Genomic DNA, 18,560 nt, shown 5'->3' on the forward strand with positions numbered 1-18,560 from the left:
TGAGTCTAGACACCCCTAATTTGCCGCTCCCCGACATTGCAGACACCTAAATAAAATTATTAACCCCTAATCTGCCGCTCCTGACATCACCAACAATAATAAAGGCTATTAACCTCTATTCCGCCACTCCCTGACATCCCCGACAATAATAAAAGGTGTTAACCCCTAATCCATCACTCCCCGACATCGCCGCCACAATAATAAAGTTATTATCCTCTAAACCCCTGGCCTCCCACATCACCACCACTAAATAAACCTTTTAACCCCTAAACCTAACACCACCCTAACTTTAAATTAAAATTACAATATAACTATATTTAAAGAAATAAAAACTTACCTGTGAAATAAAAATAAACCTAACATTAAACTATAAATTAACCTATCATAACTATTCTAATAAAATAAAAAAAATTACCAATTAAAAAATCTAAATCACAAATTTAAAAAACCTAACACTATGAAAAAAATAAAAAAAATAAAAAATTACAAAAAATAATAAACACTAAATTACGAAAAATAAAAAACACTAAGCTTACAAAAAATAATAAACAAAATTAACAAAAATAAAAACAATGACACCTAATCTAATAGCCCTATAAAAATAAAAATGCCCCCCCAAAATAAAAACACCCCCTAGCCTACAATAAACTACCAATATACCTTAAAAGGGCCTTTTGAAGGGCATTGCCCTAAGTTAAACAGCTCTTTTAGCTGAGAAGCTCTTATCCTATTGGCTGTTTTGAAACGGCTACCTTGCATTCAATTTCGATGACCATATGAAGAGGATGCTCCGCACAGGATGGGATTGGCTTCCAGGATGGCTCTGCTCTGTGACGCTGGGATGAAGATAGAAGACGTCCCCGAGATGGATGAAGGTGTCGCCACCTAGATGAAGACTTCTCACAGCCTGGATGGAGTTGGATGTCTGGACTTCAGGAACCGTGAGTAGATATTCTGTGGTTAGTGAAAGTTTTTTTTTTTTTTGGGTGTTTTTTTTTTTTAGATTAGTGCTTTGGGCTTTTGTAAAAAAAAATGAATGCCCTTTTAAGTGCAGTGGAAAAGAGCTGAATGCCCTTTTAAGTGCAGTGGAAAAGAGCTGAATGCCCTTTTAAGGACAATGCCCATACAAATGCCCCTTTAGGGGCAATGGGTAGCTTAGGTTTTTTTTAGAGTTAGGTTTTTTTATTTTGAGGGGCTTGGTTGGGTGGTGGGTTTTACTGTTGGGAGAACTTTGTATTTTTTTCAGGTAAAAGAGCTGTTTAACTTAGGGTAATGCCCTACAAAATGCCCTTTTAAGGGCTATTGGTAGTTTATTGTAGGCTAGGGGCTGTTTTTATTTTGGGGAGGCTTTTTTATTTTTATATGGCTGATTAGGTGTAATTGTTTTTATTTTTGATAATTTCGTTTATTATTTTTTGTAAGCTTAGTGTTTTTTATTTTTCATAATTTAGTGTTTATTATTTTTTAAATTTTTTTATTTTTTATTTTTTTCGTAGTGACAGCTTTTTAAATTTGTTATTTCAATTTTTTAATTGGTAGTTTTTTTTATTTTATTAGAATAGTTATGTTAGGTTAATGTATAGTTTAATGTTAGGTTTATTTTTATTTCACAGGTAAGTTTTTATTTATTTAAATATAGTTATATTGCAATTTTAATTTAAAGTTAGGGGGTGTTAGGTTTAGGGGTTAATAGTTTAATTGAGTGTTTTGTGATGTGGTGGGGGGCCCGGAGGTTTAGGGGTTAATAACTTTATTATAATGGCGGCGATGTGGGAGGCCGGAGGTTTAAGGGTTAATTACTTTATTATAGTGGCGGGAATGTCGGGGAACGGCGGATTAGGGGTTAATATATTTAAATAGTGTTGGCGATGTGGGTGGGCTGCAGATTAGGGGTTAATAGGTTTATTTAATAGTCACAATGTGGGTGGGCGGCAGATTAGGGTTTAATAAATTTAATATAGTGTTTGCGAAGCAGGAGGGTGGTGGTTTAGGAGTTAATTTGTAGTTTATGGCTGTAAGTGTACTTTGTAACACTTTAGTTATGAGTTTTGTGAAACACTTTTGTTTCGCAAAATCTATAACTACTGCTCTCAGATGACGGAATGGATCGTGTGGGTAAAAACGGTAATGCAAGCATTTTAGCTGGACCTCACAACCTGTAATACGGCGGTATGGAAATCCCACGCAAAAACGTAATTTTTTTTTAGTGCAGAATTGACGTTGTGTTACAGGCTAAAATGCTTGCGGTATAGCTATACCGACACGACTCTTAATATGCGTTCCCGGCCATTACACTGGAATGGCCATTTTTTCAGCGTTAAAAGCCATACCGCAACACTTGCAATCTAGCTGAATATTAACTAACTGCTCGAGACAATTACACAGTTGCCCAGGCATAAACCTTTTGCTTTGATACTCTATAGTGTAACATAATACATTTTACTAAACCTTTAAAGTATATGATGATTAAATACAAGTATCCAGTGGCAGCAGTTTGTTAATGACAACTCAAAATAAAGTGTATTTAAAGTAGCTGTTTCAAATATACTGATAAGTACTTTATTTCCTTATAGACATCACCAACCATTATATCCTTCAGTTACGCTGTGTATTGGTGAATTGCAGAAATTAAGGCTACTAAGAATTAGACGTTTGGCACAGAGCTCTATTTTTTACATCACTTACAATTCAGCTGAGTACCACTTACAAGCAATACAGTAAATATGTGTAGTTTCAAGGTAACGGTAGACTGGAACATGTATATGCACTCTAGTAGATGCCAGCAATATGATATGTCACCTGTTTTCTTACATTTTTAACACAGTAATGCCCTAAAAATAAATTACATGTGTTATCTAACACTAATGTATAACATTGATACTGCTGGTCCTGAGCTGAACCCACCGCTGATCCAATCAGCAGCGCTAGTTACACATCTGAGTTGTGCAACTATAGCTACAATTATTATGGCCCTTTAATAAAATAAATATTTAAAATATTTAAAGAGCAAAGGTTTGGGAAGGCATTGTTCCATAAAACTATCACTCAAAATGGGCAGTACCCCATAAATCCTGCTGCACTAGTTAGTCTAGGCCAAAATAACCTCTGAGTGTGCTGCTTTCCTAGAATTTAGTCATAAATTAGAAGATCATTTTCTCACCTTGGACATGAAGACTTGTTGGCTGCAGCGAGGTGTTAGCTATGGAGGGATAAGCCTTCAGGTAGGTCCCTCCAGTTTGCTGTACTTGGGGGGGCTGTGGAGTGCGCCTCTGCATCATACCTGGGGGAGCATTAAGTCTCCGTGGGCTCAGATGATGAGGTGAAGGTGCTGGACCCGAAAACCTGACATTAGACAAAACAGCTACAATGAGTATGAATATATATGTCAATAGATTTTATCACAATTTTGTCTACTATTATAGCAGTTAGGGGAAGTCACTTATTAAATACTGTACAATTGTATATAAAATCATCTACTATATTTTATTTAAAAACAAGTTTAAATTCTGGTACTGAAAACATAAAAATAAAAGACATTTGTCTAATCTCAAGGCACATTTTACTTATTTTCCTACTGTACATCCCTTTAAGAACATTATTAAGAAAGATAAGTGAAATGCGCTCCTGTTTAAAGGGCCATGATACCCAAATGCTGAAACACTTGAAAGTGATGCAGCATAGCTGTAAAAGCTGACTAGAAAATATCACCTGAACATCTCTATGTAAAACAGAAAGATATTTTACCTCAAAAGTTCCTCAGTAGCCACATCCCATTGTAAAGGACTTCTAAGCAGCAAATCAGTATGTCTGTCCCAGGACAGCTAAGGGAGTGAGCTTATGTGCACACTCATCTTATTTCCCTATTTAGTTTAAGGAAGTTTACTATGAAATGAGATCACAGTAAACGATTTTATGATCTCAGCACTGTTGATGCTGATTGGCTGCTGTTCATTTCTTCAACTTTTTACACAGAACTTACTCTGCTGAGCTGAGGAGATTGTGAGGTAAAATATCTTCCTTTTTTACATAGAGATCAGACATCCCAACCTGCAAAAACTCATTTCAGGGAGGTGGCTTCACCCGCTACTGCGACGCCACCCCCCCACCCCCACTTCCCACCCAGTTATATATTGGACACCTTGAAACCATAAATAAAATAGAGACTTATCATTAAAGTAGCTTTCCACTAAACTCACATTAAAAAAAAGTAGCTTTATTGCACAACCACATACAACAAACCTATATTTCAGCAATCGTACGCTTGTTGAATGCTTAAATATTTTAGAATACAAAGTTTAATTACGTGCAGTAAATAAGGTAGTATTTGTGCTTTATTTTATTAAAATCGGGGGGGGGGGGGGGCTTTTTGGTTACTGGTGCATGCTTTAAGGGTTCTATAATGTCCCCGCAACTAAAGGCATTCCTTAAAGAAACACTTTTCCGGATTTGGGCCACATTGGATCATGGTACTTGGAGTTTCAGGGAGATGGCATTCCATTTGCTGCATCAAGGGGACTACCTGAACTTCAGGGAGAGTTGGGATGTCTGAGAGATGCTCAGGTGATATTATCCTGTCAGCTTTTTACAGTTATACTGCATCAGTTTCAAGTGATTTAGCATATGAGTATTATGTCCCTTTATGAACAAGGTACAGGGTATCATTTTTCAAACACTGACAACATTGTTTAATTCCAATCCCATAATTAATTTAAAAGTCTCCAGAACTGACTGTGCAATTACTAAAAAAAGAAAATGGCATTAGAAATCAGCTCTAATTTTTTCAGTAATTATTTCAGCATTATTCCTGCTCATTTGGTTATGTGCTCTGAACCAGCCCGTGACGCATACAGCTTTGTACATTCTGTCATCTTTTTCATTTTCAATTCTGAACTGATCTGAACAGCAGAAATAAAACACTGCACCATATGTCTTGAATTATGAAACAAATGTTGGAAACATTGTAGAAGGTGATAAGTAGTTGAGTACTTTCAGTTGTATGCCAGTATTGAGTATGAATGCTATGCAGGATAACTAACTACAGTACAATTTACTGCAGATCCACTAGCAGTTAATACAGGATCTTTCACTATTAAGAGCAAAGCCATCTCCTCTGGGACCATAGAAGAATGGGGAAATAAACAATTTTGCATCTCAATGTTGGAAAATGTTTACAAACTTCTAGGAATAAATGAATCCATTAAACTATCATTTACCTCTGGGCAGGCCAAACTTACAAACTATATGCAAGTAAATACTTTTGCTAGTTTATCAAATGTGTACATAACATTTTAGAAATTGCAAATCACATTTGTGTTCTGTGTACTATAAAAAGTTTACTATTTTGAAATTAGCACTAATGTTTCTCTCTCTCTATCTATCTGTCTGTCTATCAGCTAGATTACGAGTTAAGCACGCTATAGGGAAATTAATGAACGCAACAAAAGTTACGTTGATTAACCCCTTATAGCGCTGCCATTACAAGTTTTTAAAAACCCGAATTGTGCGTGCGATATGGTGCTTTTAAGCTCCATACCGCACCAAAAACCAGCGCTGTTTTGACGTGCTCGTGCACGCTTTCCCCATAGACATCAATGTCTAACACCTGCGATCGCGGAAAGAAAAGCTACGTAACGCAGCCCCATTGATGTCTATGGGGAAAAAAACTAATGTTAAAACCTAACACCCTAACATAAACCCCAAGTCTAAACACCCCTAATCTGCCCCCCACCGACATCGTTGCCACCTACCTACAGTTATTAACCCCTAATCTGCCGCCCCAGATAACGCTGCCACTATACTAAAGTTATTAACGCCTATTGCCCTCCACCCCAAAATCACCCACAATATAATAAATCTATTAACCCCTATTCCGCTGATTCCAACATCGCCGCAATTAAATAAAGCTATTAACCCCTAAACCTCTGGCCTCCCACATCACTACCACTAAATAAACCTAATAACCCCTTAAACGCCAGCCCCCCACATCACAAAAATCTAAATTAAACTATCAACCCCTACACCTACCCCTAAACCTAACCCTAAACCTAACACTAACACCCCCTAACTTTAACATAATTACAATAGAGCTACATTAAATTTAGAATTATTAACTAAATAATACCTATTTAAAACTAAATACATACTTACCTGTGGTTGGGTGGTGGGTTTTACTTTTGGGGGTTCTTTGTATTTTTTTTACAGGTAAAAGAGCTGTTTATCTTAGGGCAATGCCCTACAGAATGCCTTTTTAAGGGCTATTGGTAGTTTATTGAACTTTTTTTTATTTTGGGTGGGCTTTTTTATTTTGATAGGGCTATTAGATTAGGTGTAATTCTTTTTTTATTTTTGATAATTTCGTTTGTTATTTTTTGTAAGTCTTTTTTTTTGTAATTAGATAACTAATGTGTAGTTTAGTTTTATTTAATTGGTAGTTAGTTTAATTTCAGTTTAATAATTATATTAGTTTAATTGTTAGTTTAAACTTAGTTTTTTAATTTGACAGGTAAGTTTTAATTTAACTTAAGATAGGGAAATTGTAATTTTAATCTACAATTAGGGGGGTGTTAGGTTTAGGGGTTAATAGTTTACTTTAGTATATTTCGTTGTGGGGGATTTTGGTTTAGGGGTTAATAGTTTAGTATATTTAGTTGTGGTGGGCTTGCAGTTTAGGGGTTAATAAGTTTATTATAGTGGCGGCGGTGTAGGGTTTAATAACTTAAGTATAGTGGGGGCAGACGGCAGATTAGGGGTCAATAATATTTAAATAGTGTTTGAGATGTGGGAGGGTGGCGGTTTAGGGTTAATATGTTTATAATAGTGGTGACAATGTCGGGGAGTAGTGGTATAGCGGTTAATTTTTTTTTTAGTGCCGGCGATGTCAGAAGCGGCAAATTAGGGGTTAATAAATTTATTATAGTGTTTGTGATGCGGGAGGGCCTCAGTTTAGGGGTTAATAAGTAGTTTATGGGTGTTTGGTGTACTTTGTAGCAGTTTAGTTATGAGTTTTATGTAACAGTTTTGTAGCGTAAAACTCATAACTACTGCTTTTAGATGGCGTTACGGATCTTGTCGTTTTAGGATATAACGCAGTTTTTTTAGCCTCACCGCAAAACTCATAATAGCAGCGCTATGGGAATCCCATGAAAAAACTTCATTTTTTTTGAGTGCGGGACTAATGTTGCGTTACAGGCTGAAAGGCTTGCGGGTACACCTATACCGATAAGACTTGTAATGGCTGCGGTGCTTGTTTTAACGCTGAAATTACCATTTTGTCATCATTAAAACACGAACGCACAACTTGTAATCTAGGTGTATATTTATCTACTGTATCTATCTATCTATCCCTCTCTCTCTCTTTCTCTCTATTTCAATGTATCTATCTATTTATTTCCATATATCTAAACTCTCTTTTTACTCTCCCTCATTCATCTTTATCTCATGCTCATAAGTGATTTTTCCCTTTTCTTATCTCAATAAATATTTATTTTGTGTTTCCACTATAACTATAATATACAAAACAGAGACTAAATAGAGCACTATATGGGTGTTGCTGAATATTTTGGTTTAGAATTTCAGCTATAATGAGATTAACTTGCAGTCAATTTTGTTAATAAATTGTTAAGCCATCTATATGTAAAAGTTTGGTAGTGTATATCAAATAAGTAAATTACATCAATGGCCTTAATTTAATAAAATGTGTTTGTGAAACTTCCCGCCACATAGAACGACTCCCACTGTCAAGGATACTGGCATTGTAAACTTTACAAAATGAACTTACACAAATGATAAAGAACCCACCTACTACATAGCAGTCCAATCTAGCATATGCACAAAAGAAAACTTGAAAACAGTTGAAGAAAAATAAACTAAAATGAAAAATGAGATAGATTTGACATATTGAGACATGATCATGAGACAAGAGACTACAGTAGCGCAACTGTGGCTTTTTAAATCCTTCATGCCGAGTTGCAGTCTAGGTGACAAATCAGGACCATGCCTCTAAAACACCCACAGACACCACTGTTTCACAACTGAGACAAATGTTCTTCTATTTACCAAGAGAACGTTAGCAAAAAGAAACAGCGAATGCTTAACAATTACATGGATTCAAATGTGTTTCCAAAGAGTTCTGGTTGTAATAATTGTTTTTTCAGTGTTGCTAGCAGTGCTTCTTTGCTCTTAGAGGTATTAGGGCTTTTAACACAGCTGTGTATGTTAACAAAATGCCCAATGATGACTGGCTTGATAAATCATCCCCAATGTCATAACAAAATGTGAAAAAGTTTCACTAATGGTTCTAAAATCTACTAACAAAGATAGCCAGAATACTACATAATAAAGGTAATGTCACCATATTGTATTATTACCCAATTCTGCCTTTTCTCCAACCCATTAGACCCATTTTTTTAAATATATAAATATATATATAAAGAGAGAGAGAGAGAGAGAGAGAGAGAGAGAGAGAGAGAGAGAGAGAGAGCGAGAGAGCGAGAGAGAGACATGGTACAAAAAGGCTGGATAAATGGTACATGCGCACACACACTTCACGGGCCTGTATATGCCTCTAAAATAAGAACTGAAAATATAAATATAATAAAAGGGGTGCCATATGATGAATTATGTTTAACTTATAACACCTTACAGCAAAGCATGCTGGATATTCACTGTACACCAACTAACTGACTCTATGACATCTGGTTCTCCTCCATGATATGTAACAAAAAGAGAAAGAAAGAAAAGAGCATTATTACTATTGTTTTTTGTCACCTGCCCTAATGGCGGGAATAACTCTTTGTTGGGATACAGTAACTAATCTAGACAGAGGACTGTACTTGTAAAAAGTATCTGTCTAGCAAACACTGTGCAGCTGACCTTTGTGAGCATTGGTGATACTGTAATATAGTAATGATTAGGGGTGCTGTACCCTCAGAACACCCCAGTAGTTTCCTTGATCCCTACTTTTGATGGTCTACATACAGGATACAATATTTATATGTGAAATTCTTCAAAGAACAAGGTATATGCAGAAGGATAAAAAAAAACATAAATGCAGTTACATTGTATGTAGATAAAATCCCTTTCTTTATGTTTCTTTAAAAAAAAATTTTTTTTTATTTATTTACTTGTAAAAAATGCCCCTTTATCCATGAAGGTAAAAAATATGTTCTTGGTAAAATCTATTTTTAACAGTGTGGGTGATGTTAATCTAAGTGGAGTGGTTACAAGTGAAGCTTTGACTAAAAGTATTGGTCTCATGAAACTTTATCTTGTAATCAATTGAATCCAGATCACTACAAAGCAATATCCATTCTTGTTTTATCTTTGATTGTCCTAGTGATGTTAATGGGCTTTTAAATTTGGAAGCTGGCAAGTTTTGTCTGTATAAAAATAAAAAGGAATTTTTAATTAAAGCATGGGACAGCACTTTAATCCAAATAAGGCTGTATGTGTGTTCATGGGAATGCCCCTTTATTTTATGTATGTGGTTTTCATTTTTCTGTTTGAACAGAACTACACACTATATTAAACAAAAACAGAAGGCAGCTGGCAAGCCTTGCACTAAAAAATAATGCAGGCCAAGTGGAAGACATAATATGAGTTTACTTAGCAGTGCTTCTGGGTCATTTAGTGGATTTTGTTTGGATATCTCCTAAAATTGAGCTAAATCTTGTCATATAATAGATAATTGTTAACTGGTTTCTTGGGTAGTGTTTCAGGGTATATGGCACCAAATAGAATATTTTAATCATATTTAGGGATGGGCAAAAGTTGTGCAACTTTAGTTTGAATCAACAAATATTGGACACATCTGTCCATTCTACTAACATATTGAAAGTGTGCCAAGCATTCTAGCATTTATTTTTCTCAAAAACAAATCTTAAAGTAACTTTTATTAAACTGATAAAACTGCAATGCATAACCTGGTCTCTGCTGCACAGCTTGTCTGTCCTACAATAATAAGCGGCCAGGCTATACATATATTGCCAAAATCATTATACAGAGAAGCATGCATATTATTACTATTGCTTATTACTGAGTTACCTGATTGGGGAGGGGGGTTACCAAGGCCCTCTGTTGTTAAGTAAATCTGCTACTGGTTAATCTGGCTCTTTAGAATATGAGTATATTCTTCCTAAAACAGCAAAGTATACTGTGAAAGCAAAACTTCCCAATATGCAGTTTAATCTCGTTGAGAAACAGCAGAGGAAAGGTTTGTTGAGATTTCCTGGTCTGTCGGTAGAAACATGCACTGCAACAGAAATTGGGTTTAAATAGAGCTCTCTCCTATTTTGTAATATTGCTTCTGCACCTACATCGATTTATGGCACAAAGAGCTGAATAACTAAGTCAGAGATGTTACTACTAAATAGTTTTTTAGGAGCAACTGATAAAACGAATGCTTGTTCATGAGAGTGACAGTAGATATTTTCTTGCTATGATTATATTTCCATGTGTCACTTAACAGTTATTTCACTCATTTGGGTGTATTTTATACATTCCAAAGCGATTTCACAGTGTTCTTCCACATTTCATGTTTGTGTTCCTAGTTCTCAGATTCACTCACAACTCTTATGAGTAAGTCCAAATTAGAATAAGATGACAATGCAATAGAGTATGTTGCCAGACAGGCCACTCTTACTAGACGTTTATAGACTGTATCATGATTACTGAATCACTTTCCTTGAATTCCCGGTTTACTCACATATGTGAATATAGTAGCTCTTCAGAAAAAAGAAACTTGGATTGTTTTCAGCGCAGATTTGACTCTTTCCTGAATGAGCAGTGATGTATTTAATCAGAGCACAGTATACTTAGTCAGTTCTGTTCATAAAGATCATGTATCTAAATGTAAAAAACAAATTAAACACATAACCCCTTGGTTACTAGAGAATACTGCAAAATGTTGTACATAAAGCTCTGGCAGTCAAGAGGTTACATAAACATTATTAACTGAAAAACTGTACAGGCCCCTCCAAGATAAAGAAATAGACACAGCTGTGCCCATTTCAACATCATGGCTAAAGCCAATCCCACAAATCTTATACACTATCTCTGCAATGTATCTGCCGATTACTAAGAAAGGAGTCTAGAGATTTCAATGCAGAACATATTGTAAGAATTAGATTCACAGAGGTATTGTTATTGGCATCCTGGCTATTATCCCATGCTGATTCATAATGTGTTGATAGATAATGTAAGCCCTCTGTCCTCATATCTCTGTTTGATGCTTTCATAGAAATGCTGGACAAACAGAGCATCTGCCTAAGGTCTATGAAGATTACTGAGCCCTTGTTCACTGGAAACCAAGCAATATATGTATGTGTATATATATATATATATATATATATATATATATATATATATATATATATATATATATCATTTGTTTCTCTGGAACAGACTGCATTATATATTAGAATGTTTACCTATAGTGAGGTAAATCATGGCTGCCCTGTCTTGGCTCTCCTGTCAGTTAACGCTGATCATACAGGAATACAGGAATAAGTGCTGTCCATGCATTCAGTGAGTTGCAATGAACAGTGCATAGAGCCATATACCAAGATTGGATTGACAGCACCTGACAGGTTTAGAAAAAAAAAAAAAAAGAAAAATCTGCTAAAAAGGTAAATCTCTCTTTTTTATCCTTTTAGAGTCTGTCTCTCGATCGCACTGCCTTTAAAATATTTCATAAACTCATGTAGAGTACATTTGAAGAAAAGATTTTTGTTATATTTTCTGCCTTATACATCTTTTTTAATATTTTACAAAAATACAAGGCCAGATTACAAGTGGAGCTCTAAATTATCCAATCTCTAGTTTATTTTCAAAAGTGCAGCAAATGCCCTCAAAATAGAGGACATTATAGTTCTTTATTAAAAAAAGTAGCATTTTTTAATAAAAACAGATGCACTAGGCAGTTTTTGAAGTCTAAAGTTGGTGGGAGTGGGGAATTAAAAAAAAATTGCTCTGAAAAATGCCTTTACATTGTCTATGGGAACTGTGTGTTCCCAGTAAATATATATGTATATATACATACTATACTGTATATATGTATGTGTAGTGTTTATATACACATATTAACACATACATATATATGTATATAGTCATATACATATATATTTACAAACTGCTGCCCATCGCTGTGCTACTTACTCCTCAGAATGAGGTTCCCATTGGAGCATATGAAAGTGCGTTCTCGTGAGCGCAATGCTTCCATTAGTGTGCTCTGGTATTACTCAGTGCATGGCAAATTTCGCTTGCATGTAAGCGATATTTAGCGCTCCAATTGTAATCTAGCCCACAATGTATTAACAAAAGTACATAAATTAATTATGGAGCATATACCTTAAATAATTTTAACAAGGAACATTTCTTCACCAACTGGGCTTCCTCACATTCTGGTGTTAAGGGGGTTATTTTAGTCTTTCAAATTCATTAACAATTTCAATGGTAATTCACATTCATCATCATGAATATTTTACAGATAATGCTTGGAACCTGAATGGGGGATGTCTCAGTGTTTGATACTTGTACAGCTTTACCTTCATTAGCTGGCTGTTTTTTTGGCATTAGCAGCAAATACTCTGTTTCCTATAAACTTTTCTATCAGGCCATTCAGCACCTTACACTAGTTTAAAGCACCCTAGAACATCAAGATATTTTATTTATGATTTGTTGTGAACAATTAGGCTTTGAAATACATATCCTAGCAGCCAATGTGCTTTAATGTTCCAGCTTATAAAGGAGATCACCATTTGCAATAATAAACACACATAGAAGGATTTTAAAAAAGTATTTTTTTTGTTTTCTTTTTATACTTCCTTGGTTTTGCATTTTCATCATGGCCAACTATTTCCCTAGTTATTCTGCTTTGTGAAAAAGCTGATGCGGTAATGCACTCTATTCTGTGTCTCCTTTCAGGGTGATTTGCTAAGTTTATTGGAACCTCTGCTTATAAGGCAGCTGTGCCCTCCATACTTTACTATGAAAAAATTTGCATTGTATAGCATCTGTTAGCAATTGTGGGATTACGTTTGCAAAGCTGTTAAAGAAAGATTGTGAAGCAATGCATTTAAACAACACAGATGGTATTGCCTGGTGAATGTATACTGACTTCAAATAGTTAGAAACGTAAAGAAACATATCATGTGCATATTATACAGTTTGTAACATAAAAATAATAAAAAAATAAAAAAAACAAGTTTTAATACAGATCACAAAAAGTGTAAAATGCCCTCAAGGGTAAATCTCACAGTTTACACAGCCACGGATTGATAAGGACCATATTATTGAAAACATGATTGAAATTAAAGTGAGGGCACAATGAGTATATTCACTAATCAGTTACTGTCTTGTCTCCAAAAGTCAGTATAGAGGACACGCATGAGGTACCAATGTGACTAAAAAAAAAACTAAAGGAGCTTTTAAAGGTACAGTATACGCCAATTTTTATATAACTGCATGTAATACATACTACTATAAAGAATAAGATGCACAGATACTGATATAAAAATCCAGTATAAAACTGTTTAAAAGCTTACTTAGAAGCTCTCAGTTTAGCTCTGTGGAAAAGGTAGCTGGAAAACCCACTGCAAGTGGGAAATAAGACACTCCCCCCTCACCCTTCTTTGCATATGAAAAGACCCTTTACACAAACAGGAGCAAGCTGGAGAAGGTAGCTGACGGTATTCTCATAAAACTTTGGGGCTTGGTTAGGAGTCTGAAAATCAGAGCAATGTTATTTTAAAATAAGCAAAACTATACATTAAAAAAAAAATACAACTTGATGGGCTATATAAATAGATCATCTACAAAACATGTATGCAAAGAAAAAACGAGTGTATAATGTCCCTTTGTGTGCACCTTCTGCTGCTAATAGCATTGAAAAATAAATAATGAAATATATAAAAATACATAAATACTTTTGTAATCCAATATTCAATTTAGTCCCTTTTAGTTCATTACTATGCTGTTATAGAGTTTTCTACCTCTCCAATGCCTATGATTCACTAGGCCTAAAGCATATTTATTTGTTCCTAATTACCGGCTTCCACAGAATAACATAGAAACTGGAGAAAATAGAGAGTTTGTGTTTTCTTCTTAGTGAGCAAGTGAAATTAGTGATCAGTGGTAATAAAATAAAGAAACACCTTTCATGCTATTATATACTTTGCAAACAAGTAGACCCTGTCTCACTAAAGTAAGAACACCCGTATTGTACAGTATATTAAAAGTAGTAGACCAGTATAAGTATAATTTTTTTGTGAATGGATATATGTTTGGAATTTTGAAATTTAATTTTATATATATTTGTGGAGGTGACAAATATGAAGTCAGACATGAATACATTTTCATACAATAGACAGGCCAATTAAAATAAAAAAGTTTTAGCTGCCAGAAGAAATATTGAAGAAAATATATTTTCCAACAAGTAAAAACAAATGGTTGCCACAGTCTATATCTATAGTAGTGAGAGCCACTCCCTAAATATTATAATACTTAAATGAAAGTTAATTCTGGATAAACCTGCAAATCTGAGAATTTATTTTATTATGTAGTAGAAATGAAAGAAACAATCAATCTTAAAGACAATCTTTAGTCAGTATTTATATTTTTTATGTGATCTTTAATTTATCAAAATCTGCAGTTTATACATTTGATTCCCTTTATTCATACTATAATAAATAAATAATAAATACAAATGTCAAATTGCTTAAATGATCATTCCCCTCAGAGGGCAATGTATTCGTTTTAAGCTATTCATTAACCATGAGTCTTTGGGAGACATTGCACCATAGTAATATCTGCCGTCCTTCATGGACATCTGCACTGCCACTTGAACACGTACCCCTTCTAAGTGTGTGTGCACACCTTTCCTGGTCTCTTAGCTTTTTAACAGGATGCTGGGAGGCTCACTGTCCAGCATCCCAGGATTCCCATGGAACACCCCTAATGTAAATTACAAACAATATGAGTATGATTTGTTGCCTTTACTCTATGCCATACTTGTTACCACTTGCTACACTGTCTGTTGGCCAGTATCTAATAAAGTGTTCTAGTGCTACTATATTTGCGGACTACCTGTCACTAGTATCCCGTAAGCCTTCACCAGCTCTACTGGCCTTGTCCTGGGATTACTTGCTTGGCTTGACTTCTTTTGGATGAAGACCTCAGATAACTCTTTATACTTCCACAGTTCTATTGACCAGACTCACGTATATTTATTTTTGGACAATACCTCTATAGATGTATGTGGTTAGATTTCACAGAGATGTATCTGTTATAAATATGCATACTTAATCTCTTTTTAAACAACTACACATTGTCTGTCACCTCTGACCAGTTTGTAAATTAAACTATTGGCTAGACAACTACCATGGTGCCAAGAAAATGGCTCTGGCATCCAGTACAATGCTTTTCTTTCCCTGGGTACCTGAGTCTCACAACAGCACCTTTACTTGTTATGCCACCCAACTGCCATGTGTTCCTTTACTAAAAACTGTAAATTATATGTGCTAATTAATATATAATAAATCCTGATGTATCTACTAAAATTACTTTCACTTTAAAAATATGTAAGTATCCCATATATAGTGATCTAAGATCTGAGTACACCAAGTGCAATAAACTGTTCCTACCTCTCAGATCCCGTTTCCATTGGGGTGAGAGGAGGTAGTTGGGGTGGAGGATTATGTGGGCTGCTCTGCATGTTACTTCCAGGAGAAGGGTGACTGGTAGGCAGAGGTGGGGGTGCAGCAGCCCCAGCTGTTCCACTTCTGCTTGAATGTGTGCTAGAGAACATGGTACCTGTAACATAATAGAAATACTTTGTTAGAGTATCTGATATGCCTGTAATGAAAGAACGCCCTGTTCCTAAACAGCATCAAGTATTATTGAGAATAGAAACCATATTCAAAATATGTGTAAAGGGTTACATTTATTTGTCTCTCTGTAGCAGACATTATATCACTGGGACAAATAATTGATATGAATAAACTGAAATAATGTCTTAAACTGGCCAGCTAGTTAAAAATATATATTGGGTTATCAGTACTGGGTCAGATTAACACATGGGGGGAAAAGAAAAGTATAGCTATAACAGGAAACTATAAAATATAATATTAAAAAAGGTCATCCATATGAAAGACAACATATAAACACATACACATATTTGCTTGAAATATATCTAAAGTATAAAATGTTTTAATTTAAATTAATAAATCAGTATAATGTGTGTGCTTTCTACTAAGACTTACTAGTTTATAGGTACTTCTTACTAATGCTCAGTGATCATTAGCAGGACATATGAATCAATAAATAAGCAGACAGGAAGTACCTATCAGCCAATGGGGTATATTTATCAATGTGCGAGTGGACATGAGACAAAGTAGCGTATCATCTCCACTGCACATCGATAAATGTCGACAGCATACGCTTGTTCTTGTGAACTGCTGGTGCAATGCCGCCCCCTGCAGATTCGCGGCCAATCCGGTGCTAGCAGGGGGTGTCAATCAACCCGATCGTATTTGATCGGGTTGATTTCTGTCCGCCGCCTCAGAGCAGGCAGACAAGTTATGGAGCAGCAGTCTTTAGAAACAAGGGGCATCACGCTCCATACAGAGCTTGATAAATATGCCCTAATGAGTACTGGTAGGAAGTTCCTATTAGCCAATACGCATTATTAGGAAGTACACAACTAAAACTGCTGTATCATTTTAAATTTTAATTTTAAAACCTTTTCCATCAACATGTTTTGATGCTGCTGTTTCATATGGATGAAAGAAACATTTTAAGCATAGTTTTCCTTTGATGGACTCAGAACAAACCAAGTGTGTTTGCTCTTAAATGTCAATCATCTATCCCTAGAGCACAGTGAAGATGGTCAGCCTTTATTAATGTATTGAGGGGAACTGTAATCCCTGGAGCACAGTGAAGATGGTCAGCCTTTATTAATGTATTGAGGGGAACTGTAATCCCTAGAGCACAGTGAAGATGGTCAGCCTTTATTAATGTATTGAGGGGAACTGTAATCCCTGGAGCACAGTGAAGATGGTCAGCCTTTATTAATGTATTGAGGGGAACTGTAATCCCTGGAGCACAGTGAAGATGGTCAGCCTTTATTAATGTATTGAGGGGAACTGTAATCCCTGGAGCACAGTGAAGATGGTCAGCCTTTATTAATGTATTGAGGGGAACTGTAATCCCTGGAGCACAGTGAAGATGGTCAGCCTTTATTAATGTATTGAGGGGAACTGTAATCCCTGGAGCACAGTGAAGATGGTCAGCCTTTATTAATGTATTGAGGGGAACTGTAATCCCTGGAGCACAGTGAAGATGGTCAGCCTTTATTAATGTATTGAGGGGAACTGTAATCCCTGGAGCACAGTGAAGATGGTAAGCCTTTATTAATGTATTGAGGGGAACTGTAATCCCTGGAGCACAGTGAAGATGGTCAGCCTTTATTGATGCATTGTGGGGAATTGTTTCTGGAGATTATCTCATCACCTCTACTAAATGAAAAGTAAAAAATAATACATTTCTTCCCAGTTGCTGTTTATTTTTTCTTCTGCTTCCTATATAATAGAAGTAATGCAAAAAGTGCCACTTTCCAATCCATTATGAATGTTTTGCATGGCTTTTTATAAAGTTTCAAAATGGAAGTCACTCCAATCCATTACAAAATTCCTATATATATATATATATATATATATATATATATATATATATAGAGAGAGAGAGAGAGAGAGAGAGAGAGAGAGAGAGAGAGAGAGAGAGAGAGAGAGAGAGAGGAATATATATTTAAAAATATTTAGTACATATTCCCCTATGTGAAGAACATTAAAATGTGAAATATTTACCGTACATAGTTAAAACCATTATCAAATATTAATATTGGAAAAAATAGCTTTTTCATGTTTTCAGGTATTTGACTGCACACACACACACATATGATTACAGATATATTTAGGTGTTTATATGTGTATATGTATGTAAGTACATATATACACATATAAATACATAAATACATCTGTACACACATATACACTTACTGTATATAAATATATATTTTCATACTTGCACATATTTAGACATGTGTATCTATGCATATAAATGGTAAAGCCCTTTGCAGCACCTTTTACCATCTATCTTTAAGCACTTTCAAAATTATAAAAATGAGTGTAATCAATAACCAACAAACACACATGTATCCATAATGTCCCTACTCAAAAAATGCACATACAATACTTTGGTTTTGGAACACAACAAGTTAATTGCACGTGTCACCTATAAGCATCATTACACACTATTAAAAGGGATCAATCAATATACAGATCCTTCAACAGATTATGTAATCCATAAAAATCTGATATCGCCATTTTGTTTGTCTGTTATTGTGTACATTTGTTATAACAGGTTATTTACAAGGAAAAATAACAAATGCTGTTTTCAGCAAAAAAACAATGTTTACATGTAGGGTATTATCAGCAGAGGTATTTTTTGATTGTGATCACTACAAAAAAACCATACTAAAAATATTTACCAATGATCAGAAATCATTA

General features: G+C 35.1%; 1 protein-coding gene across 1 annotated transcript in view; it reads right to left on the reverse strand.

Annotated features, from left to right (window-relative positions):
• GLIS3 (GLIS family zinc finger 3) overlaps window positions 1-18,560 on the reverse strand; it is a 591,890-nt gene that overhangs the window by 138,784 nt on the left and 434,546 nt on the right. Inside the window, exons 8-9 of the mRNA XM_053702545.1 lie at window positions 15,639-15,807; window positions 3,161-3,342 (exon numbers count right to left, since the gene is read on the reverse strand). Coding sequence (XP_053558520.1) covers window positions 3,161-3,342; window positions 15,639-15,807 — 351 coding nt within the window. The remainder of the gene's footprint in view (window positions 1-3,160; window positions 3,343-15,638; window positions 15,808-18,560) is intronic.

This window comes from Bombina bombina, chromosome 2, assembly GCF_027579735.1.
Source record: "Bombina bombina isolate aBomBom1 chromosome 2, aBomBom1.pri, whole genome shotgun sequence".
Taxonomy (NCBI): domain Eukaryota; kingdom Metazoa; phylum Chordata; class Amphibia; order Anura; family Bombinatoridae; genus Bombina; species Bombina bombina.